Source organism: Peromyscus maniculatus, chromosome 2 (genome assembly GCF_049852395.1).
Source record: "Peromyscus maniculatus bairdii isolate BWxNUB_F1_BW_parent chromosome 2, HU_Pman_BW_mat_3.1, whole genome shotgun sequence".
Classification (NCBI taxonomy): domain Eukaryota; kingdom Metazoa; phylum Chordata; class Mammalia; order Rodentia; family Cricetidae; genus Peromyscus; species Peromyscus maniculatus.
In genome coordinates this window covers 125,585,343-125,609,680 of record NC_134853.1, presented here as the reverse complement: position 1 = coordinate 125,609,680, position 24,338 = coordinate 125,585,343, and the positions used below count along the sequence as shown (strand labels likewise).

At 45.7% G+C, this 24,338-nt stretch overlaps 1 protein-coding gene across 4 annotated transcripts in view; it reads right to left on the bottom strand.

Annotated features, from left to right (window-relative positions):
* Positions 1-24,338, bottom strand: part of Fyb2 (FYN binding protein 2) — a 110,170-nt gene that overhangs the window by 67,749 nt on the left and 18,083 nt on the right. For all 4 annotated transcript variants that reach the window (XM_016005727.3, XM_042271528.2, XM_076564635.1 and 1 more), the window contains exons 2-3: positions 3,611-4,328; positions 343-501 (exon numbers count right to left, since the gene is read on the bottom strand). In XM_016005727.3, the coding sequence (XP_015861213.2) occupies positions 343-501; positions 3,611-4,328 (877 nt within the window). The remainder of the gene's footprint in view (positions 1-342; positions 502-3,610; positions 4,329-24,338) is intronic.

Genomic DNA, 24,338 nt, shown 5'->3' with positions numbered 1-24,338 from the left:
TTCCTCTTCCTCCTTCACTGACTGTTTAAAGCACAGGTTGTACAGCACGCACAAAAGCTCGATGCTTCCTTGCTTGGAGACTTTTCATTTTCTTCCTCTTGGACAGATTCCCAGTGATGCAATGCAGTTTTCTCAGGGGGAAGTGATAAGGGGCCAATTCCTATACATGTGTCATTTCAAGGGCAAACTGCCACAGCTGTGATGTAAAACAGCTGTAATAACGTTCAGCCCCTTGGAAGAATAGCTTCTTACATGGAAACGGGGTGGAGAGGGAAGGGCATGTGGTCCAGGCACTGGACTATGACTCTGGCTGGTGTGGGTAGGCGCTGTGCATCCTCTTACCTTCTTTCAGGGTCTTGGAGACAGCAGTTGGCTGCCTACGGAAGGCCTGGAGGTCCACAAATGGGGGTTTTGAAGGCTTCTGGGGAGGCGGGCCGAGGGTCTCAATGGAAGGCAGTGGCTTTATTTTGGGAAGCTGTTGATGCCTGCTCTCTGGCTCATCTGAGTATGGATAGGAAAACATGTAGGGTGTTATTTACATTTGTTTGGTAAAACTGACCAGTTTGCTGGCTTCAGCCTTCCTCTCGTCTGACTAGTCTCCATCCAGCAGTGAGAACCCGCTGACCCAAACACACACCTGCTTACATCACTGTCTTGCTGATCATCTCTGTTCTGTTGCTTCAGCACAACCTGGATTCATGTCTAGATTCTTTTCTCAGCAAACAGCACCGTCCTACTTCTCAACCTTTTGTACACACATCTTCCTCTCACACCACTGGCTTCTCAGCGCTCCAGCATTGGCTATCAAAGCCTTCAGTGACTCTCTCCTATCCAAGACTGCGCCTACCCCTCCTGACTACGGGATGCTGACTCCTTTCTTACCAACAACCACTTGTTAAGGCTGAACTCCAGTGACAGTTCCCTAAAAAAGCCTTCTTGCGTTTCCTGGAATCAAGGCTAGGGCTTACACTCTCTAATCTGCACGTTCTGGTATATTGCTAATGCTGCTGCATCTGTGCTGTGGTTGGTGGGCTACTGTGGGGACTCGGTGACACTGCTCTCCCAGCTTAGAGGGGAGGGACTGTGATTACTCACGGAAAAGACTCCTCAAGTACGGGCTGAGCAAATAGCATGGGGCTGGAAAGCAGAGTAGGAATTGGTCTCTGAATGTCCAGGGCTCTGGCTTCAGGGTTCTTAGAATCTATGGGTTCAGTGTCTTAAGATTTTCTAAATAGTCCCAATAGTGTGTATTTCTGCTTCCGGTATTCACAAATACAACCCCAACAGGAATTCCATGATTATACATGAAAATCATATGTGACATTTCTCCTGACAGAGAAAGACAAAGTTTTTTGGGTTTGTTTGTTTGTTTGTTTGTTTGCTTGTTTGTTTTGTTTTTCAAGACAGGGTTTCTCTGTGTAGTTTTGGTGCCTGTCCTGGATCTCGCTCTATAGACCAGGCTGGCCTCGAACTCACAGAGATCTACCTAGCTCTGCCTCCCAAGTGCTGGGATTAAAGGCAAGCTGAGATGGGAGGGCAAGCTTTCTTCTTGCCCTTCCATTAGATGCCACATCTCCAGAAGCTCGGGGCCAAATTACTCTCTGTAAGTTTGTTGGGAATTTTAGTCTTAATAAAACCAAGAAAATGACATAGGGAAAATCCAACACCAGTTATTAACTTGTTACTCACATTTCCCCCCAAGTACTGTGCTAAGCTGATCTATGTGGTTATCTCATTAAACTCTCTCCATAGTTTCACCTGGGAGATGACCCACCCTTCTTTTCTTTTTCCCATATAGCTTTCTTCTCATCCATCTTTCCCATCCTTCATTGGTACCTATTTGTTTACTGTATTCCAGGCATTATTGTGGGAGATGGAGCTAGAACCAAGAACAGAAACTAATATAGTCCTGGCTTCAGGAATGTTCATCATAATAAGAAGAGACTGATGATACAGCAGGGACAAACAAAGAAGAGAGTCCTGAAGGTCTACCTGGCATGTGGACCATAAGCTGGTGAGTTAGGGGAAGAGAAGTCAGAGATGCAAGGACTTACATGCAAGGCCATTAAGGTTATTGCTGTGGAATAGTCCTTTGGTACATTGTGAATATGTATTACTCTCATTGGTTAATAAGAAAGCTGACAGGCCAGTAGCTGGGCAGGGAATTAGGTGGGAAATCCAAACGGAATGATGGGAAGGAGGGCGGAGTCAGGGGAGACACAAGCCAGACAGCTGCTGAGGAAACAGGACATGTAGAAAATGAGGTAATAAGCCATGGGCCACGTGGCAAAGCATAGATAGGAAATGTGGGTTAATTTAAGTGTAAAAGTTAGCTAGTAACAAGGCTGAGCTATCGACTGAATACTTATTACTCATATTCAGCTTCTGAGTCAATTATTTGGGAGTGGGCAGTCGGGACAGGAAACATCTGATTACAGGTTATAGTACTTTAGTTTCTATTCTAAGTACAAGGAGAAGCCATAGGACTGTGAGTGATCCATTCATACATCAAGACATCCATCTGTCTATCCAATCAACCAATAGATTAATCCACCAATCACTAAATAAACATCTTTTTGGAGACTTAACTTGATCTTGTTCTTTGTGATAAGGCGGTGAGGAAGATAGATTTTATCCTCTGAAATCTCCATCTTCCAGAGGCAAACAAGTGTATGGCAACTTACTGGGGAGAGGCAAGGGCCTGAGAAAACAAAACACTGCAAGAAGTCCAAGGGCAGCAGGAACAGCGGAGACGCTATAAAGAGTCCACTCAGGGCAGGGGACACTGCCGCAGAGACTATGGAGGAGGAAGGAAGGGATCAGGCTGCCAGGGACTTGGCGGAAGAGTTTTCCAGGCAGATGGACTGACCTGTGCTAAGACCTGGGGCAGAACCGCCATCTTATATCTAAAGACTGAGTGGCCAATGAATCAGGAGACGAGGAGGATGGAGAAGCAGGCAAGCGCCAAACAGTGTGAGGCATGTTAGATGGGCAGGCAGTTTTTGAGCAGCAGTGATGTGATCTGACTCATGCTACCTGACAGGCTCACCATGAAAACAGAACACCAGGGGGAGAGAGGGTGGGAGCAGGGAGGGCAGCTGGTAATGGCCCAGTGGGAGAAAAGTGTGGTCTAGGGACCGGGGCACAGACAGAAGCTGAGGGATTCCGAACACACTTTCAGAGTAGAGCCAAAGAGGTAGTTGATGGATTCACAGCAAGGAATAGAAGGTCTGGAGATTAGAGTAGCCCTCTTAGGTTCCTACGCTGAGACAGGACACATTTTGTGCTTTTTTTTTTCCTACACAGAGAAGGGTGCCGATGAATTTGATTCATAGTAGAACATACTAAGGTTTAAGAAGCTTATAAATCACCCACGCTCACGTAGCTTGTGGTAGGTAGAGCTGGGATTCAAGTCCAAGTGGAGCCAAACTGTGCCACAACGTAATTCTGGATTAGGCGCTTGCTCAAACCTGAGACTACAATTTAACAGGCTGACCACAGCCATGCTCTATTGCTGTCGCAAAGGCTGCATACACTTCAATTCCGCAGGCTCCGGACGAGAAAAGCACAATGGTCTTGCCTCCAGTCCCCCGGGGACTCCATTTCTTACCTGGAACCGGGCTGGTAAGCTCGCACTCATAAACAGGCTGGCACAGGCTGTTCCTGGGGCTCTCCTCAGCACCAGGGCTGTCTGTACCTTTCCTGCCATGCTGAGGAAGCGGCAAAGGGGAGGCTTCAGAGGCCACAGGTGATTTTCTCCGGACCATCAAACGGCTCTGGGGAGAAAAGGTCTGGACTTCTGTTGTCTCCGGGCTCATCTCTGGTTTTATCTGAGCAAGCCCTGTGGTTTTCTGACTCTCCACATGGAAGGTCTTATTCCCACAGTTGGTAAGAGGCGGAGCTGGGGACATCTTACTGTTCTGAGATAAAAATTTCTCCCAGTTCCAAAGCTTAAATCTGAAGCTGCTGAGGACCAGTCCTTTCTCCTCATTAGATGTCTCAGCTTTTGATCGACTCCCATCCCGTGGCATGGCAGCTTCCTGGGAATTTCTTGCAGGACACACAGCAGACTTTTCTGGAGGTCCCGAGGAACGTGAATTCTTCTTTTCCTGGCTTTTAAGAGGCTGGCATACTTCAGTAGAAGAAGACAGGGGCTGATGGTGATGGGATGAGAGGCCCTTCCCACTAGCCAGACTCTGAGCTGCCTGTGTGTGTCCCCTGTCATCCTTTCGAGAAACACCAGTTGGCAGCTTAATCGGTCCTGGGAAAGGTGGGGCATCAAACTTTTGAAATTTGGCTCGAAGTTCCTTGAAGTTTCTTACCCCTTCCTGAAGCACAAAGAGGAAGAAAAGTGTCTGGTTACCCTGGGAAAATGTGCAGCATGATCAAGGGGCTTCATTGGCCGTGTTAAAGGTCTTCAAGGGCTGACATGAGGGGATGCTTCTCCAGGCGAGCAGTCTCAGCCTGTGCAGCTGCTAATGGTTTTTCCCATCTATGTAGACAGCAGCAGCAGCAGCAGCACAGGCTGAGTCTACATAGATGGGGGAAACCATTTTCTCCCTCTTAAATTTGGCAATGTTGGATGTTCTCACAGCAGGGAAAGACTAATTAGAGATAGTACTAGCAATTGACCATAAACATTTTTGGTGTTTTTGGTGAGACTCATGGTCTCATTATATGCAGCCCTGCCTGGCCTGGAATTCTATGTAGACCAGGATCACAGACATCCACCTGCCTCTGCCTCCAGAGTGCTGGGATTAAAGGCACCACACCACCACATCGGATGTCTGCTAAGCCTTTTGATGGCTTCTCTCTTAAAGAAATAGTTAAAATATGCTTTGGCATAGAAAAATGCTCATCATAATACAGTCTCTGTTTGCTCAGAAGATAACGGAATTTTATTTCCACACAAAGCAATTCAAACATCACTAGTCTTATATCAAATGGGTTGTTTACAATTGCCTTGGAGACCTTGCCCTGCCCACCATCCTGGCCTGCCTGAGTCACAAAGCATACTCCCATTTGCTTGTCAAGTGTTTCCTGGCACTTCCCGATGATTTCAAGCTCGCCCTCCATCCAGACTGGCTCTAGGAAGAACAGTAGGACCAGCAGCTTCACGGCTCCCTTGATGCTCTTCTGTCTCTTCATAACCTGGCTGTCGAATTTTACACCGTGTAAAAGCAAACTTTAGAAGGCTTACGTCCAAATTCTGACTCTGCCCTTTCTCATTCAGGCAAATCCTATGTGCGACCATGTCTTTTTTTTTTTTTTTTTTTTTTTTGGTTTTTCGAGACAGGGTTTCTCTGCGTAGCTTTGCGCCTTTCCTGGGACTCACTTGGTAGCCCAGGCTGGCCTCGAACTCACAGAGATCCACCTGGCTCTGCCTCCCGAGTGCTGGGATTAAAGGCGTGCGCCACCATTGCCCGGCCCTGCGACCATGTCTTAATGTTACACGCAGCTGTATAATATTATGAACACTAGAAGGATTGGGGTTACCACACAGAAAGTGTCCAGTAGAGGACCTGACACACAGTAGGACTATGGTAAATAAAAGCTACAAGAGGCCAGATAGTACTCTTGTTTGTGGTTCCCTTTGGAGAACAGCTTAAATCCAGCATATGAAAAGGGTTTTGGTCGTGGTAGCCCAGGCCTAGGGCAAAAGGTAGAAGTGAGGAGTGTCCAGGACTACACCGGGAGCTGTCTGCTAGTGCAGCCAAATAGGCGTGGTGGCACTTTTTCTACTGGTCCACCTTCTCCTATTAGAGCTCATTGGTTTTGGTAAATGCATGGGAAGTAGGGAGGCATTTAATGGAATCACTTCAAACACTAAGAGCCATTATCCCCTCCTGATCACATTCCAGGGTTTGGTTTGGTTTGGTTTTTTCCTTTCTATTTCACGTATACAGAATTGCCATGGCAGTGACTTTGGGTTTTGCCAGCTGAGGGACCTGCCGCGTGACCTTCCTTCACCATGTTTACAGTTGACTCACACCTGCTCTCTGAGGGTTTCAGGAGGGAGGGACGTTGATAAGCATCGGAAGGAAGGCAGGTGGCTGCAAGCTGGTTTGTGAGCTGTCCGCTGCTGTTTTCCTTCAGCTCACTCCCACTACACGCCTCCACCTCAGCACATGCTTACCGTTCTCTCTCCAAATTGCCAACGGTTCATTTCTTATACTTTAGTCAACAGATCAGCTAGACCGTCTCTATGTCCTCTCTCCTGATGTGGCACAAGCCTGTGCTAGGAATGGCATCAGGGTCCTGAATGTGGAGTCTCAGCCAGATGCCTTATGAAATCCTTTTTTATGGCTCTAAGCCTATTTTCCCTTACTCTAAATTAGGACTTACTTGGGTGGCTGAGATATAAGGATTAGGAGTTCAAGGCCAGTCTGTGCTACTAAGGAATCTGTTTTCACAAAGAGCACAGGTTGGTTGTGGTGGGGAAAGACATGTACTTCTCATAACAATTCAGGACCAAATAAGATAACAGATAGACATACTTCATGGTGAATAGTTTTAACATAAAGTACATGATCTTAGCTATTGAAAGATTTCAGTTTGGTACCAGAAAAAGATTGACACTGTTGTAGAACCAGTCTCCAGTATCCTTCATCTTACAAAACGAGACTCTCCACCCTGAAAACAATAGCTCTGTATTCCTCTCCTACTTCACTTTCCGACTCTTGGACTCTTCTGGGTATTTAAACAAATGAAAAAAAATACAGCATTTGTCTCAATGTGACTGGTTATTTAACTTAGTACAATACCCTCAAGGTTTAGCTGTGATATAGTAAGTGTTAGCTTTCCTGTCTTCTCGCCAGGCAAGCCAGCACACATGTGTGGTCCCACCACTTGGTGGGTCGAAGCAGGAGGATTCTCTGCCAAGGCCAGCCTGGGTTATCTACTTAGGTTCTTTGCACATTTTAGTTACTGGGAATTAGACTGCTATATAATTCTGGGTTCAAACACCACTTTGATGTCCTCCTTTTGGTTCTCTGGGGTATGTCTCCAAATGTTGAATTGCTGGACATAGGGCAATTCTACTTTTAAGTTGTTAGAAACGTCCATACTGTTTTCCATGGCAACCACATCATTTTACATTCCCACCAATGCCAAACACAAGGATTCTTATTTATCAACATTTTTCTCTATCAGCCATCCAAACAGATGTGAGCTGGCTAGTGGTTACTGGTTTTGAAGTAATGTAATCATGTTTTTTTTTTTCTTTACTGTCTGAAGCCAACCCTAAAGGCATTACTTGGTAGAATGTAATCTTCGTTGGAGTGTTTATGCAAAGCAGAATTGTGCATTTGATAACCTTCAAACCCAGGCCCTCTACAAAGACCACTGGTTCAGTGTGAGGCAAACCTGACTATGTTCGGTTCATTTCCCCTTTCAGTAAATGTTCATTAATTGCCTACTATGTAGACAGAACACACAGTTTTCACCATCAAAATCCTCTGAGATATTTTTGTGTACTATTAGGGAGATATAGACTGTAAGTAAACACACAAGAAAGTCTTAGAGGCAGGAGCTAGATGGGGAATTGGATAGGTCTTCCAATGGTGTGTGGTACAACTCCTGATCTTCAAAGAAACCACAGAAAAATCATTGTTTTGCTCAGTCATATACCAGAGTGGGTGCTGGCCTCGGTGATCTTCAATGTCTCTTCAGTACTACACTGTTTCCTTCTTCCTAGTATGTGTGGGGAACAGATATGATTTGGGCTTTCCTGCTTATCACTTCCTGAGATTTCAGAGTTGAGGGCATGAGGTACATGGCATAGGGTGGCCTGGCAGCTAACAGTGGGTTAGAGCCTTCTGGTGAAACCACAGGCCATTTTTATGGGCCCCTCCTCCCCATGAGCTTAAGTTGTCTTCGGTGTACCAGCTTTCTCAGTCCCCTTGCTAGTACCACACTACCTTGGAGCCTTTCTTGTTGATTTTGAAACGACTTCGTTATGGTCTCTTTGCTTTGACTCTGAGCTCTAATCCTTCATTTATCCAGCTGTTAGACAAATCTGTTTAACAACACAAACCTGATCATATAGGTCTCTTACATGCTGAAAATCCTTCAAATTGGCTTCCTTGAGCTCTCAAATCAGCTCAGATACAGTTGCTAAGCATTGAGACACATCCTCACGCCCCTCCTGGACTTTCTGACATCACCGGGGCCCCTTCCGCAGCAGACTGCCCTGTTTCTCTCCTCCCTGCATTGCATACATTGCCCCCTCACATCTCTTTGTGCTATTTCCTCTGCCTGGAAGGCTCATCTTTCTCCTAATTCCTGGAATTAGCAAATCTGAATGGCTAATTCCTGGAATTAGCAAGGCTTCAATGGCAGTTGAAAAGATGTGTTGTCTTCTAGGAGCGAGACACTGAAGTTATGATGACCCCTAGACCAGTCCCTTTCTGATTCATGAAACGAGGGAAACAGACATCCGTGGATCGCTGCAGTATAATACAGGGAATTACTGCACACACAGCACGAGAGAGACTTGGAGATGCAATGGAGATACCAAAAAAAAAAAAACTTTCCTGGAGATGACAGCAGCCATCAGTGGGACAACAGTGGGAGGGTGTCCAGAAAACAAGAAGCACGTGCCTAGAGGTGTGGCACAGCCTGCTATACAGATGGAGGAGCGAACAGGTCCACTCACTACCGCTCCCATTGTTAGAGGGTGAGGCTGCAAAGCCAGTCTCCTAAGAGTACTTGAGGCCACCTTTAGAGCAGGGAGCATGACTGATGGTTCTACCACTGAAGAGCCAAACGCAGTCTACAACAGATAACCAAACCGACACCACCACCTCCACTCTGCCTGCTTTCTCCTGCATGCAGCCTGACTCATCCAGCTCAGTGCAGTAAACCTGCCCTTCAGGCAGAGGCAGAAAAGGTCAGAGTTACATCCCCAGGCAGTCTCTCTGCTGCAATTTTCCAAGCACAGGCGTGCATCTTTCCAAGCACATGTGAGGGAAATGAGCACAAGAGCCTATCTTTTGGGAGCCAAGATTGCCATGCTGTGCAGTGGATGGCAGCATTCGTGAGCTCCGCTATGTGGCATACAATATCTTTCCCAGTGCACTTGGTGATTCTCCATGTAATCTATGATAAACCCCTTGCTGTTTAGACCAGTAACAGCAGATTTGGTCATCTACAATGACAAACACTGACATATCCATCCTGCCATGCTTTCCTCCACAGCACCTCCCAGAACTCCGCATGTTACCCATCTCCCTCAGTCAGGGTAGAAACTCCACAAGGATGGGCCCTGTTGTATTTAGGTTTTGATTACTGCTGCCACATCAGAACCTGGAAGAATAGTAGTCTACAACAGCTGCTTGATAAAAATTTGGTGAATCAATGCAGATTTACAAGTCTTTCAGAATCTAGATGATGCAAACGCACTATGTTACTTATCTCTAGTCCTGTAATTCACAAAGTCTCTGGTGAGTAAATGAACCAATGACAGCACACTTGGAGAAGTTGGCAGGTTCATGGGATAAGTGAGTGAGAACTGTAGCATTGTAAACTTTTCTGGCACATCTTTGTGAGGTCAGCTTCAAATGTCCACAGAAACAAACCCCTACAAAGTCAGACGGTAGCACTGAGAACAGCTTTGGAAGACATCCTGGGCACTTTAGATCTGGATGGATCAGGTGAGCTGCAAATGCTTCATTTGGGAAGCACATGACAAACCCATGTCGGAGATATTGTGGGAACAAAGATAAAAGATGCAGTGTCCTCTAAACAGAAGAGGCTTATCTCTGATATGGAAAGGAGGGGACAACCAGCCACCATCAACAAAGAAAGCACTACTTCAGAAGGAGGAGGTAGCCGGGATCAAACACTTCTAAGTCCGGTTCCCTGGATGTGATGTTATGACATCTCAATTTAGTTAAACTTGGAGAACAACATTCAGAGGTCTCTCGTTCACTTTTTATTTTCTAGAACCATAGTTAATGGCAGTGACAACACACTGACCTGAGCGGTTCACACACAGTCACCTGGTCACATCTGTTGGACTCCCAGGTGCAGGCAAATACCCAGCACAGAAAGCCTAAGTGACTCCCTCAAGGTCACAGAAGTTCATGTAGCCTGGCTTTGGAGCTCATGTTCACCCCCGACACTATGAGCACACGTGCTCCTGTGCCTCTGCACATCTCGGACACACTTCATAGTTGTGTTTTCTGTCTTCTTCAGCCTCATTGTGAACTCTTGATGAATTGCATGGAGTCTTGATTAATCTCTTCAATAGCCCCACAATGTGGGCATGCTTACTACACCATTTTACAGACAGCTAATGTGTACAGAGAGGTTAAATAACTCCTCAAGCTTAGATAGGGCAGTGGTTCTCAACCTTCCTAATGCTGCGACCCTTTAATACAGTTCCTCATGGTTTGAACCCCAACCATAAAGTTATTTTATTGCTACTTCACGATTACACAAACTGTAATTTTGGTACTGTTATGAATTGTAATGTAAATCTCTGTGTTTTCTCATGTTCTGAGGCAAGCCCTGTGAAAGGGCCATGGTTTGACCCCCGAAGGGTCCTTGACCCACAGGTTGAGAACCACTGACATAGAAAATCAAAAAGGAATTTAAACCAACTCCATGTAATCCCAGCTTCCAACCATTCTGTGAACAAACTTATAAATTTAGAAACAGATTATAAACTTTTGCTGTCTCTATAATTAATTGTATGTATGTCACAATTCCATTAGAAATCGTACAGTAACCACAGCCAGCCAGATGGTTCAGTGAGTCAAAAGGCTTCCTGAGTATACCTGAAGCCCAGAGTTTGGTTCCCAGAACCCAGTGCAGAAGGAGAGAGCTCAACCCCTGAAAACCACCATCTAACAACAGGCATGCTGTGCCACACATGTACCTGCACTCATATACATCACACACAAACCACACAAGCAGTGACAATAAATAAAACAAATTAAAACACAATTCCCTAATAATTATTTTATGGAAGCAAATTCAAATTCCAGGAAACTTATCTCTTTAAAAACTTTTAAAATTGATATTTCAAGTATGTGAGTGTTTTGCCTGCATATCTGTATGTGCACTATGCGCATGCCTGGGCCTGAAGGGGTCAGAAGACACTGCTGTAGCCCCTGGAACTGGAGTTATGGTTATAAACTGCCACATGGCTGCTGGGAACTGAACTCAGGTCCTTTACAAAAGCAGCCAGTGCTCTTAACCACTGAGCCATGTCTCCAGCCCTCAGGAATCCAACCTTCATTTACTTTTTGTTGTTTATGTTGACAGGAACACAACATTTTTCTAGTAAAATTGAATATTCAAAAAAAATTACAATAAATGATATAGCAAATATGCTCATGTAGTCTTGGAATTTTAAGGTAGCTCTGATTTGATGTAATTAAAAAATATATTTATGCAAAATAAGTAACAAAATATAATTCAGTGATGTGATTTTTTTTTTTTTTTTTTTTTTTGGTTTTTCAAGACAGGGTTTCTCTGTGTAGCTTTGTGCCTTTCCTGGGACTCACTTGGTAGCCCAGGCTGGCCTCGAACTCACAGAGATTCGCCTGCCTCTGCCTCCTGAGTGCTGGGATTAAAGGCGTGCGCCACCACCGCCCGGCCAGTGATGTGATTTTTTTTTAAAATAAATTTGCAATTGAAAAAAGTCTGGTGTCAAATCATATGTCTATCTGAAATTTTCAAAATGTGCGATGGAGGCTACTTGGCAGAGTAGCAGCCATGGTACTCTAGATGTCCATCCATGATGCCTGCATCACATCACACCGCAGCTCAGCATGAGAAAATAGATTTCCCATGAATTAGCAGTGACTCCATATGTGAAAGTTGACATGGAAACCCCAGGCCAGCGAGGCACCTCAAACTCCACTAATTTCTGAGTTCCTGTAGATTGCTGAATGTGACTGTTCACCACAGGGCAACATCAATGACAACAGTTTATCACGAGCCTGAAACTCTCCCTCCTGGAAAACAAATGCAGGGACCCCGAGGAACAGGCAAGCAAAAAATCCACGGCACAGGGAAGCTGCAGAAGCCAAGAAGGTATGCTCTAGTAGAAGTCATAGCTGCCAGGTGCTAGCTACCACGGAAAGAAGGGAAAGTCTTACAAACAGCATGTGAGTACCTTTCAGGAATACAGGCTTCACCACTCTGAGAGCTAGACAGTGGGGAGACTGCCTATGCTCCTGGTAGCGGGGATTAACACCTAAAACCCTAGGAAAGGGGGAAACAGCCTGATGTCCTCTCACTTGCCCTGGGAACAGATTCAGAGTGAAACTTCAAGCTCCCATGACGCAGGTATAAGGACTGATAATTGCTCCAGTCCTCCTTTAGGTGTCTGGGCCCTAAGGAGGGCTCCCCATGTGATCCAACGAAGGAATCTAGAACTTCTGGGGTCTACAGCTCAAACTCTTCTCTTGTCATGTCCCACCCATGCAGACAGGAAGGCAGTTCCCAGTGTCCAGTGCGGTCACGTGTCTCTGGGCACTCCTCTGGGTCAGTTCTGCTTGCTTATCACCTTCTAACTTATCTCGGCTGCCCACTGGCCTTCCTCAGTCCTCCATTCTTTACAATGCAGGGATTCTATTCATCTCTGTTATCTTCAGCTGATAGCTGGGCCAGCTGAGCATGCAGCCCCAAATACTCAATGCCTGTTCAGTGAAGGCAGTTATGGAAAACAGCCAGCCACCTAACCACAGAGCTGAATGTTTTGTCAATAAATATGCAGTGGCATCATGAATCAGTTTGGGGCCCTCGAGATGGCCCAGTGGGTAAAAAGACTTGCCTCGTAAGTCTGATGGCCTGAGTTCAATCTGCTGAATTCATAAACACCGCAAAGATGTGGTGGCTTGAACCTGTAATCATAGCAATCCTACAGAGAGACGGGAAGCAGAGAGAGGAGAGATCTCCCAGAATCTCTCAGACTAGCTAGCCTGGAGTTCGCTGAGTGGCAGAAATTACAAGATGGGGAGAACCGATTCCTGTGAGTTATCTTCTGACACACACACACACACACACACACACACACACACACACACAAAGTAAGTTTGGTGAAGCCCATTGGAAGTGAGATCGAATGGTTTTCACTGGAGGGGAGGCTCTGAAGCCATTCAGGGGTGATGGGACGGCATAAACAATAACAGGGAGGGATGCAGGGTTTTTGCATTTCATGGGGCAGCCAGAACACTGAAGAAGTAGTGGAAGAAGAAAACCATGCTCACGGAGGGTCTTCAGAGTTTTTACTCAAGGAAGAGATAATCTTGGTTGCTTTTCTAGAGCAATAAGAAAGAAGAGGTACCTTGGTGCTGAGAGCCTTTCAGGGAACACGGACAATGTTTAGTCTATATCTATGGACACTTTTACTTTAAGAAGGTCTTTCTGTTCATCAGCAGCCAGAGAAACTGGAACTGGAACTCAAGGTCCAAATAGTACTTGGTACTAATATAAATAACCATTTCTCCAGTTGGCTCCAGAATATTTAGGAGCCAACTTTCCCTCATCAAACCCTGTCTATCCCGGCCTTTCACAGAACCCATGCTTCATTTCTCTCTCTGTCTTTGGGAAGTTGCTTGGAATCCTGTCTTAGGGTTTCTACTGCTGTGATGAAACACCATGACCAAAGCACCTTGAAGAGGCAAGAGTTTATTTGGCTTACACTTCCATATCACTGTTCATTACCAAAGGAAGTCAGGACAGGAACTCAAACATGGCAGGAACTTGGAAGCAGGAGCTCATGTAGAGGCCTTGGAGGAGTACTGGTTATTGACTTACTCTTCATGACTTGCTCAGTCTGCTTTCTTATAGAACCCACAACCACCTGCTCAAGGGATAGCACCATCATCTACAATGGGCTGGACCCACCCCCATCAATCACTAATTAAGAAGATGCTTACAGGCTTGTCTACAACCTGTTCTTATGGAGGCATTTTCTTCATTGAGATTCCCTCTTCTCAGATGACTTCAGCTTGTGTCAAGCTGACATAAAACTATCTAGCACAATTCCTGAGATTCAGATGTCTATATATAGATGTATGGTGTGCTGTGTGATTGTGCATGTGGATTTGCATGTCATTGCACACATGTGGAGGTCAGAGGTCAATCTCAGGTATCAGTCCTTGCTTTCCGTTGATTGAGATCTGGCTTCTTTGCTGCTTGCCACATCATACCCCAGGCCCACTACCTTTCAGGCTGTGGTTTCCACCTCAAATCTCACCACGGGAGTGCTTAGATTACGGATGGACACTGCCGTGTCTGGCTTTATGTGAGTTTCAGGGAATCAAATTCAGATTGTCGTGCTTACATGGCAAGCCCTTTCTTTATCCACGGAGCTATCTCCCCAGCTTAAGATTTATTCTTAGTTAAAAAAAAAAAGGCTATAATCTTTATACAAAATTCTGGCGTATACTTTGGGACAAAGAAATTCTCTAATTTTAGAAAGGTAGCTTGTTACAAATTCTACATCCCCAAGCCCTGGCCCCGTTTGCAGCAGTATGCTATGTTCAGACCAGCTCCTGTTTCCATAGGGAAACATATGAGTGCTCATCTAAGGTACGGTAAGCACTGACCAGAAACTGTCTTGGGTTGACTCAGGAACGGTTCTGATATCAAGACAGTTATGACAAATTAGTCATCTTAAAAGCTGCACTTGGGCCGGGCGGCAGTGGCTCACGCCTTTAATCCCAGCATTTGGGAGGCAGAACCAGGTGGATCTCTGTGAGTTCGAGGCCAGCCTGGTGTAGCACGAATCTTAAAAGGTCTTATTAATAAAATCAAACCTGAAGCCAGGTATTGGAGTGAATGCTGGAAGATCAGAGAAGCAGAACAAGGCACAGCCACCTCACCTTGCCAATTCCTCAGCTGATCCTGTTTCCTCAGACTGGAAGCCTCTCAGTCCTTATCCGGAATGAATCTCAGCTGAACTGCTGCTCAAAAGCCTAAAAGCTTAACCAGGCTCTAGTTCCTGGTCCTCATGCCTTAAATACCTTTCTGCTTCCTGCTATCACTTCCTGGGATTAAAGGCATGTGTCACCAAGTCATTTCTAGTGTGGCTTTGAACTCACAGAGATCCCAGAATACTAGGATTAAAGGTGTGTGTGCCACCATTTTCTGGCCTCCATGTCTATCTAGTGGCTGTTCTGTCCTCTGACCCCAGATAAGTTTATTAGGATGCACAATATATTGGGGGGCACAATATATCACCACAGCCTGGTCTACAAAGCGAGATCCAAGACAAGCACCAAAACTACACAGAGAAACCCTGTCTCAAAAAAACAAACCAAAACAAAAAGCTGCACTTGGGAACTGTGGGTGTGGCATTGTGGATGAGTTCTCCATTTCCTGGGAAATCCTTCAAGACTAGAGGAGGGAGAATAAGGCAGTCAGTCTGCCTGTACCAGGTACACCGGATGATAGCTGTGGCTACAGACAACCCCCAGCAGATAGTCCTGTGGGTCATCTGCTTTTGCTTATATCTTTACCATTATTTTCTCACTGGCAATCAGCTTCATGCAAGCAATTCTTCAATGGCCCAGTAGCTCTAAAATACGGTTCCATTATAATTTCTCACTGTTTTTTTAAAAATAGCATTTCCCTGTAACTATTTTTCAGATAAAATGCTATCTTAGCTAAGGTTTCTATTGCTATGATGAAACACCATGGCCAAAGCCAACTTGGAGAGGAGAGGGTTTATTTCATTTCTACATTACCATCCATTATCAAAGGAAGTCAGGCAGGGGCTTAACAGGGCAGGCAGGATCCTGGAGGCAGGAGCTGAAGCAGAACCCATGGAAAGTTCTGCAAGCTTACTGGCTTGCTCCTCAGGGCTCGATCAGCCTGCCCTGCTTTCTAATAGCACCCTGGACCACCAGCCCAGGGGTGGCACCACCCACAATGGTCTGGGCCCTCCCACATCAATCACTAATTAAGAACAGGCTCTATGGGCTTGCCTACAGCCAAATCTGATAGAGGCATTTTTTTTTTTTTCTCCAATCTAGGCTTCCTCCTCTCAGATGACTACAGCTTATGTCAGGTTGACATAAAGCTAGCTGGCCCAAATGCTAACTAACTCCGTCAGCTCCTGGATCGGGTCTCAAGCCACTAGAACATGTCCTCCTCCCTCCCACTCTCCCTAGTGCTGGGGAAGCCAGGACTTTACATAATGCTAGACAAGTGCTCTCTCACTGAGTCCCTGCCATTCGTCTCTTTAATCTGTGATCACATAGACCTGCTGGGCTTCCTGGATGAGGACTGTGTTCTCCTGCATCCTCATAGCCTGTGCTTCACCTATCTGGACTGTCTTTGCCAGACACCCACCATTCACATTATGCTTATTTCTTTTACATCTAGCTCAGAAACTCCCATGAGGCTGTTATCAAAACCTCTCCTCAGGCCTCCCTGGCAACCACCCTCAGTCTTGGATGTGTCCTGGAATGCCCTGGGGACCCTTGAACTTGCCCCCAATGAACAGAATCTCTGTGTGTCCACAGTGTTTTTGTATGGCCATCTCTCAGCCTCTCATCCAGCAACACATCTGGATGCAGAGTTCTCCAGCTACCATTCTCTTCCGGTCTTACTCTTTATCACTTCCTGTGTCCTACCGTAATTACTCAAGTGGATCCCTTGAGCTCATTCATAGCAGGTAGAGGAGTACACTCATCTCAGAGCCTACAGGTTCTCTGATGAGTGACTCCAAGTGCTCAATAAATATTTACCAAAGCAACTCTGAACAAAATGAATGAGCAGATTTAGGGTAGTGGCCCAGAGGGGATTCTCATTTCAAAAAGGGCTTTCTCAGAGAACTACCAATTAATTTCCTGCCAACAATGCATCTAAATTGCTCCTCTAATCATGGCACTCCCCTTATTAAAATCCTTCAGTAGTCCCCCATGGCCTGATGCTAACGCCTACATTTCTTAGCTACACACACAAGGTCCTGTCTGCTGGTTTCTTGCTGTCCTCCCCATCTTCTTTCCCAGGTACGTCCTACTCCATTAGACTCAGCCCCCCAGGAAAACCGTGTTGCCTCTGTGCATTTGTTCATGCTGTTCCCTCTGCCTGCAATCCCTTCTCCTATTTATTTCCTGAGCTCATGTTCATCATTTGAGACAGAGCTGAGGTGATAGTCCCAGAAGAGACTTCCAGCTCTGACCCCCACTGTTAGAGCAGCCTCTGCTCGCCCCTATGTTTCCAGTTTCCTAACTTTATCACTGTCGCCTGTACAGATGTGTGCTCTAACCCCACCCCTCCTCCAACTGAGGTCTGTAGAGGTGAGGATTGCGTCGTTTTTCCAACTCACATTCCTGTCACTGTGCATAGGCATACAGAGAATACATAGACAATACAGGCCCGCTTAATTATGCGTTTATGGATGTGGAGACTGAGAACAACTAGGCTTCATTCCAGATAGAAGTAAGGGTGCTCTAGATTCCTAGTATATTACATGTGTTTATGTTACTGCCTTTCCAGGTGTGTATAGCAACATGTCTCCGCTGCCATTTCTGTAGCTCCACCAACAGGCTTCTACAGGCTTCTACGCTTACCCCTGAAGAGGACTGAACCAAGGATCAGAGCTTCCTGAAGTTCCCTCAGCTCATCAATGAACCCTGGAGCCAGGGTCTAAACCCAGCAACAACTTGAAGCCTGTGGTGTTTGCAAAAAAAAACTCTGCTATGCACACCTTTTCCTTAATGGTATGGTTGCCCATTTTCCCTGAGCATCCAACACTTCATGGAATTGAGATCCCCCCCCAACCATCACCCCCCCCCACAACCACCTCCCACCACTACCCCCTCCCACACCCCACCCCTGCGCTATTTTCTCGTGGAAGATGTCACATAATGTGGGACAGCTACCGCACCCCAAGGACACCGCCAGGACAGAGCAGTAGGAGGACAGGCAGATCAGGACAACCCTGACTGGTTTGAGTAACAAGTGACTTCTCAGAGAAAAGGAAGCATGAAGAACAAATAGAAGTTTGACTACCCTTGGGAAATGGAAATTCATAACGAGAAATCCACGGAGTCTGTTTAACGGGCAAAGGAATTTATCAGGGGGAAAAACTCACTCTACAGAACAGCATAGTCGCAGGTTCTGGAACTCTGTTCTGGCCGCCTGACTCAGTCCAGTCTCCAAATCCACAGGAGAGAGCAGAGCAGAGAGCTGCCTACGTGCATCTCAGGTCTTAAGGGTCATGGTGAGGCCCCGCCCCAGGGGCATGGACTTCAAGGTCATAGGCAGGTGGAACAGTTACCTGCTGCCTCTCTAGGTCATAGACAGAACAGCTACCCACTACAGAAATCACACGTTGTGGAGCAAGGATGTATCGTTTTAAAAGGCCTGAGGCTTAGAGAGCCCAGCAGGCAGAGATTCCTGACATAGGATTATTGTACTTCTGGCTGGAGTGTGAGGTAAGAAATGAGGCTGGCTAGCCACGTTCCCAGTCTTTAAACAAACAGGCAGCACGTTTTCATTTTCATGGTTGGAGACGTACCTTCAGAGATGATCCTGAGATATGTAACAAGAGAGTGATATTTTCTGTGTGTGTAGGCCCAAAGTCGACATGGGTCGTCTTCCTCAATCACTCTCTACTTTATTACCCCAGGCATACCTTACTTATCTGTCTGCTGGTTTGGCAACAGGCAGGCGCCAAGCCTGCCTGCTTTTCTGTGGGTTCTGGGTAATCGAAATTCCAGACTTTACAGCCATGCAGCAGCAAGCATTTTATCCACCGAGCCATCTCCCAAGATCAAGAAAATGATATTTTAGAGCCAACAGACTGCCCCCCCACCGACTTGTCAAGGCACAGGCCTATAGAGCAACCAGAGCACAATGACCAGCAAAGCTAACCAACGCTCACTGAAGGCACAAGATTTACGGTGCCTGTTAGGAAATAGCCGAGCAGGAGAGGCTCGGCATCACTTCTAGACATCAAAATGTTGCTGAGCAGAGGCTCTGTGTTGGCGTCGAGGGTCTCTGAGGAAAAATTCGACCATGTGCCTCTGAGGCCAGTTTCAAATCGAAGCCCCCAGCAAAGCACTCTAGGTTTTAATTATATCAGCAGATAGGTGGCTCAGGGCTTCAAGTCAGAATTTACAATCTGCAAATGCACCAATCTGTCAATCGCCCTGCTACTGGCCATTCTTCATTACCTGCCCCACACTTGTTTGGTACTGGAGCCTGGGGCAAGAATGGAGTTTCTGGGCCAATGGGATGCCTTGGGTAAAAGATGTTGCTAGATCCTCCGGATCCAGAGTGGAAGGAAACAATCCAATCCCTCCTGAGAATTGCCCTCTGGCATGTGTGGCCTGCTGCCCCCAGTCTGACCCTTCTCTAAGATGGCTGCCGCCCTGTCTTCCTCTCATGTACCTCCATACACAGACACACAGTTCAGGAGGAGGAAGAGGAGGGAGACAGGGAGAATGAGTGGGAGGAGCGGAAGGAAGCTGCTGGCTAGGAAGCTGGGGAATGGAGCCTTTTTACTTGAGAGGGCTCCCTGGGTACCCTGCTGTCTTCGCGTCTCTCCCCCACCCCCAAACAGAACAGCCTGTCACTGTCCATCTGAGTTATAACAGCTTTACACAAAGTGCAATTTAGCAGCCACCTAAAGGAGAAGGTTAAATACTTTCTCTGAGTCCCTCGATTGCTTTTACCCTCCACGATACGATGTAAATGCCGCAGCCAGCGGGGCCACTTAAATTTCTTAGATTTGCTTTGTATATTGGAATCCCAGACAAGTGAAGAAACTTTGAAAGAAATCAAAGCCCATTTTAGCTTAGGGATGTTAGGTGTGTTTTAAAGAAGGAACAAATAAGTTCCCTCCCAGGTTTTCTGTCTATTCCACATCTCCTTTCTGCAACAATTTCAGAAAATTTGTTTCTAAGATATGAAATACCAATGACCTGTGTCCTGATCATCATTTCTTCCATCATCTCTCCTTTTTCTTCCCTCTCTTCTCTCCCCTCCCCCTCCTGTCTGCCCCCCCATCCTCTTCCACCCCCTCTGTTGACATTGGTGTGTATAAACTGCTGCTGTTTAGACACAACCCTTGAGCCCCTTAGAAATCTGGCGTGGGATGTGCCATTACCTTGATTTTACAGCTTTAGGAACCGGCTTGGAGAGAGAACAGTTTGGCCAAGGGTGAAACACCCTTGCCGTGGACTTGGGAGGTGGAAGGGTGGTGTCTGGGTGACCTTCAGTTGAACCTCTGCCACCGCAGTTCCCACCAATAAAGTGATATCAATAATAGTATTCAATGGCCAGTTAGCTAAGAAAATCCGTGGTAAGTGTTCATCCCAGTGCCGGGCACTGACTATGAAGCCGGAGAGGACGAGCTGATCCTCACTGGTTCTGTCAGTTTGCACTGTTATTAAGGGGCAGTTTCTATTTAACAAGAGAGTCTTCTCGAGTTTGAATGTGTGCCCCAAACTTCACGTGTCAGAAACTTAATTACTAAATGGATTTTAAAGGTGGGCCTAAGGAAGTTACTTGGATAAGATTGGGTTGGATGAAGCCATGAGGGTGTGGCCTCCTGGATCACAGCAGCAGCTTTGAAAAATGAGGATGAGAGACCCAAGCACTCATGTGTAACACGAATTTAAAAATGGTCTTTCAGTAAAAAACAAAACAAAAACAAAACCCTAGAGATAATGGGGTAAATGCTGAAAGATCAGAGAGACAAAGGAACAAGCCACAGCCACCTCTTACCTCTAGGACCCCTCAGCCTGAAAAGGCTCTCTAGCCGAAAGACCTCTAGCTGAAAGGGCTTTAGTTCCTGTCTCCTCATGCCTTATGCATCTTTCTCCGCCCAGCCATATCACTTCCTTATTAGTGCAGGGATAAAAGGCATGTGTGATTGCCAAGTGCTGGGATTAAAGGTGTGTGCCACCACTGTCTGGCTGTTTCTCTCCTAGACTGAGTCAAGCTCATGTAGTCCAGGGTGGCTTTGAACTCACAGAGATCCAGACAGATCTCTGCCTTCTGAGGTGCTAGGCCACCACTGCCTGGCCTCTATGTTTAACCTAGTGGCTTGTTCTGTCCTCTGATATGCAGGCAAATTTTATTAGGACACACAATATATCACTACACTCATCTCTAACTTGCTATGGTGTGATGCAATGAAAAGGCCCTTTACCAATGCTGAGATGAGACCAGTGTCATGCTCTTAGATTCCCTGCTTCCAGAGCTTGAGAAATAATGTTCTTTTCCTAATAAATTACTCAGTTCCAGGTAGTTTGTTATAGCTACATCACAATGATCAACAGAGATCTGAGTCCCAAATTCCAGATCTTTTCCCTATCCCATGGGCCCCTTCTCAACATCGCTTTGTTTACACTGACTCCAAGCTGTTACGGAGAAATAATCAACTCCATTTTACAAAAGAGGAAACAAGAGCTGCAGGGGTCATGACCCTTTGCCTAAGATGGAAGAGCTAATAAGTGGCAGACCTCCTGAATACCATCTTCCAGTTTCTCACTACTCCTAACACAGTCTCAGGTTTGGCTTTGAATAGACAAGGAATGCAACTGAAGGGTATTTGAAAGCCCTTCATCTGGGGCAAGATTTCTTCAGCCAATAAGAACCGGTGCTTGACAGTCTGTGCTGTGTTCATGTTCATTCTGCTAAGTTACCCAGTCAGCCTCAGGACCTTTTTTGCTGGATGAACAGCCAAGCCAGAGTCCCATGAGAGAGGCTCACAGCAGCATCAGTGTGGTGGTTTGACTAGAAATGCCCCCCCCTCCCCATAGGCTCATAGATTTGAATGCTTAGCTATCAGGGAGTGGCACTATTAAGAGGTGTGGCCTTGTTAGAAGAAGTATGTCACAAGGGTGGGCTTTGACACAGCTGGGCCCAGTGTCGCTCTCTCTCCCTGCTGTCTGCTATCTAGATGTAAAACTCTTGGCTCCTTCTCCAGCACCGAGTCCTCCTGCACACATTGCTTCCTGCCATGATGATAATGGACTAACCCTCTGAATCTGTAATCCAGCTCCAATTAAATGTTTTCTTTATAAGAGTTGCTGTGGTCATGGTGTCTCTTCACAGCAATAGAAACCCTAACTGAGACAATCAGTGACACACCAGTCCCTGAAGAACACTCCTAGCAGCAGCTCACAAGGTCCTTCACCTTTAGAGGTGGACAACTAGGTGGGACCAACACCATCTTCCATCCAGACGTTTCCCAGGAAAGATGCATCCTTGGCCCTTTGGAGGACACCATGCACTGATGGCTTTCAAGAGAAACCCCATGCTGTGGCAGAGCACTGGCCTCCACCTTGGCCTTCCCCTCACTGAATGTGTGCGTTTCAATAGTTACTATACATCTCAATTACCTGTTAAGCCTCCCAAAGTGAGAGGTGGTGAATGCCCAGTGCTCTTGAGAGCCCAACACCTCCTTCAGCCATGTGTTTACTGTGCTGTGATTGGGGTCCAGTTTTCACCTTCCGACTAAACAGAATCACTTTTGATAGTAGTAGCAAGGCTAAGAGCAGGAATGTGAGGGTTGAAAAGCCTTAGGTTGGCATGTTGACCCGTGTCACCTTAATGAAGCTGTTTCAGTTCTTTTTTTTTTTCTATTTCCTGACACATGGAATGGGGAAGCATCTGTGTCACCTTAACAAAGCTGTTTCAGTTCTTTTTTTCTTCGATTTCCTGACACATGGTATGGGGAAGCAACCCCCATCGTGGGCAATCATGCTGGCCTGGTGCCTGGCACAAAGGAGGCTCCTAAGCAATGGTGTTGGCATAAGACAGTTGCAATGTTGAAAAAGGGTGCTGATGCTGATGCTGATGCTGATGGTGATGGTGATATTGATAACTCATGGTTATGATGGTTATGCTGGCAGAGTGGTCATCTGTGGCGAACAACACGTGCCAATGTTAAGCAGCCTGGTACGTGCAGGTGGGAAGATCATTTACCAACTCTGAGAGGTGGCGTTTTACTTCCCAGCAACAATGCTGCTTCAGTCTTGGCCCTTCTTCTTCCACACTCACCATAGCCACTCCTCCTCCTCAATTTTAAGTGTCATATTTATTTACTTATTTTATTAGCATTGAACAATATAAAGTAAGCTTTCTTTTGTCTCTAACACGACTGTTTAGAATTCACATGACCATGGAAGTAACAAAATAGAAAATGAAGACAACTTGTTAAGACATGCTAACAATCACCACAGAACAAAACACAAACATCCAGCATGTATGTTTCCTCTTAGTTTCCCTAGTGTGAGGAGCATATGCTCTTCTGGACTTTGCTAATAAATTGCTGTACAGTATTAAAGTACCGTGATATATGAATCAAAAATCTATTTTGAAATCAAATTTTAGTACAATGATTCTCAAGGGCAATGCAACAATCCATACAACCTAGATTTTAAAGGTAATAACACTTAGCCTCTTATGAGATGTGCTTAAAAATAAATGTACTAACAATTAAAACTGAATTATGACCTATAGGGAAAAGGAGAGTGAGGTTTATTGATAGCTAATTGGAAATATATAGGAATTACGTTGTAAGAGTTTTTCAAAAGTATTATTTTAATTTTTATTTTATTTTTATGAGTGGTGTGTGTGTGTGTGTGTATGTATATATACACACATGCATGAAGATGTTTGTGGAGACTGGTAGAGGGTTGTAGATCTCTTGGGGCTCGAGTTATAGGCTGTTGTGAGTCATCATGTCTGTGCTGGGACCTGAACTCCAGTTTTCTATAAGAGTAACAATGGTCTTAGCTGTTGAACTACCTCTCCAGCCCCTCTGACCTGTATTCTAGATCAGAATTTTTTCTTTTATTTTTTTGAGATCATAATTATATCAGTTTTCCCTGTCCCTTTCCTTCCTCTAAACTCTCCCATATATCCTTCCTTCCTCTCTTTCAAATTCATGGCCTCTTTTGTCATTAGTTGTTGTTACATATATACATATATATGCATATACATATTCCTAAATAATAAATACAACATGTTCAGCCTGTATGTTACTTATATGTATGTTTTCGAAGCTGACCAGTTGGTATTGGATGATGTGTGCTTTTGTGTATAACCCATGTGCTCTTCCCTGGGGAAGACTAATTCTCCTCTTTTGGCATTTCTTAGTTACCCACAGTCTGTTATTCAGGGTTGAGGGCTCATGGGCTCCCAGCACCCAGTCCATGTTAGCATGTCCATTGTTGTCCTTGTTCAGCGCATGTTTAGGCAGTCATGTTGCTGATCCACATATCTTAACACTCTACCTCAAATCTGGAAAATTACCCTATGACCTTATTCTCTTCTCCTGTTCTCCCCTCCCGCTTACACTCAGGCCTGCTAGTGGTGCTCACTCAGAACAATGGCACCAGACCCTCGCT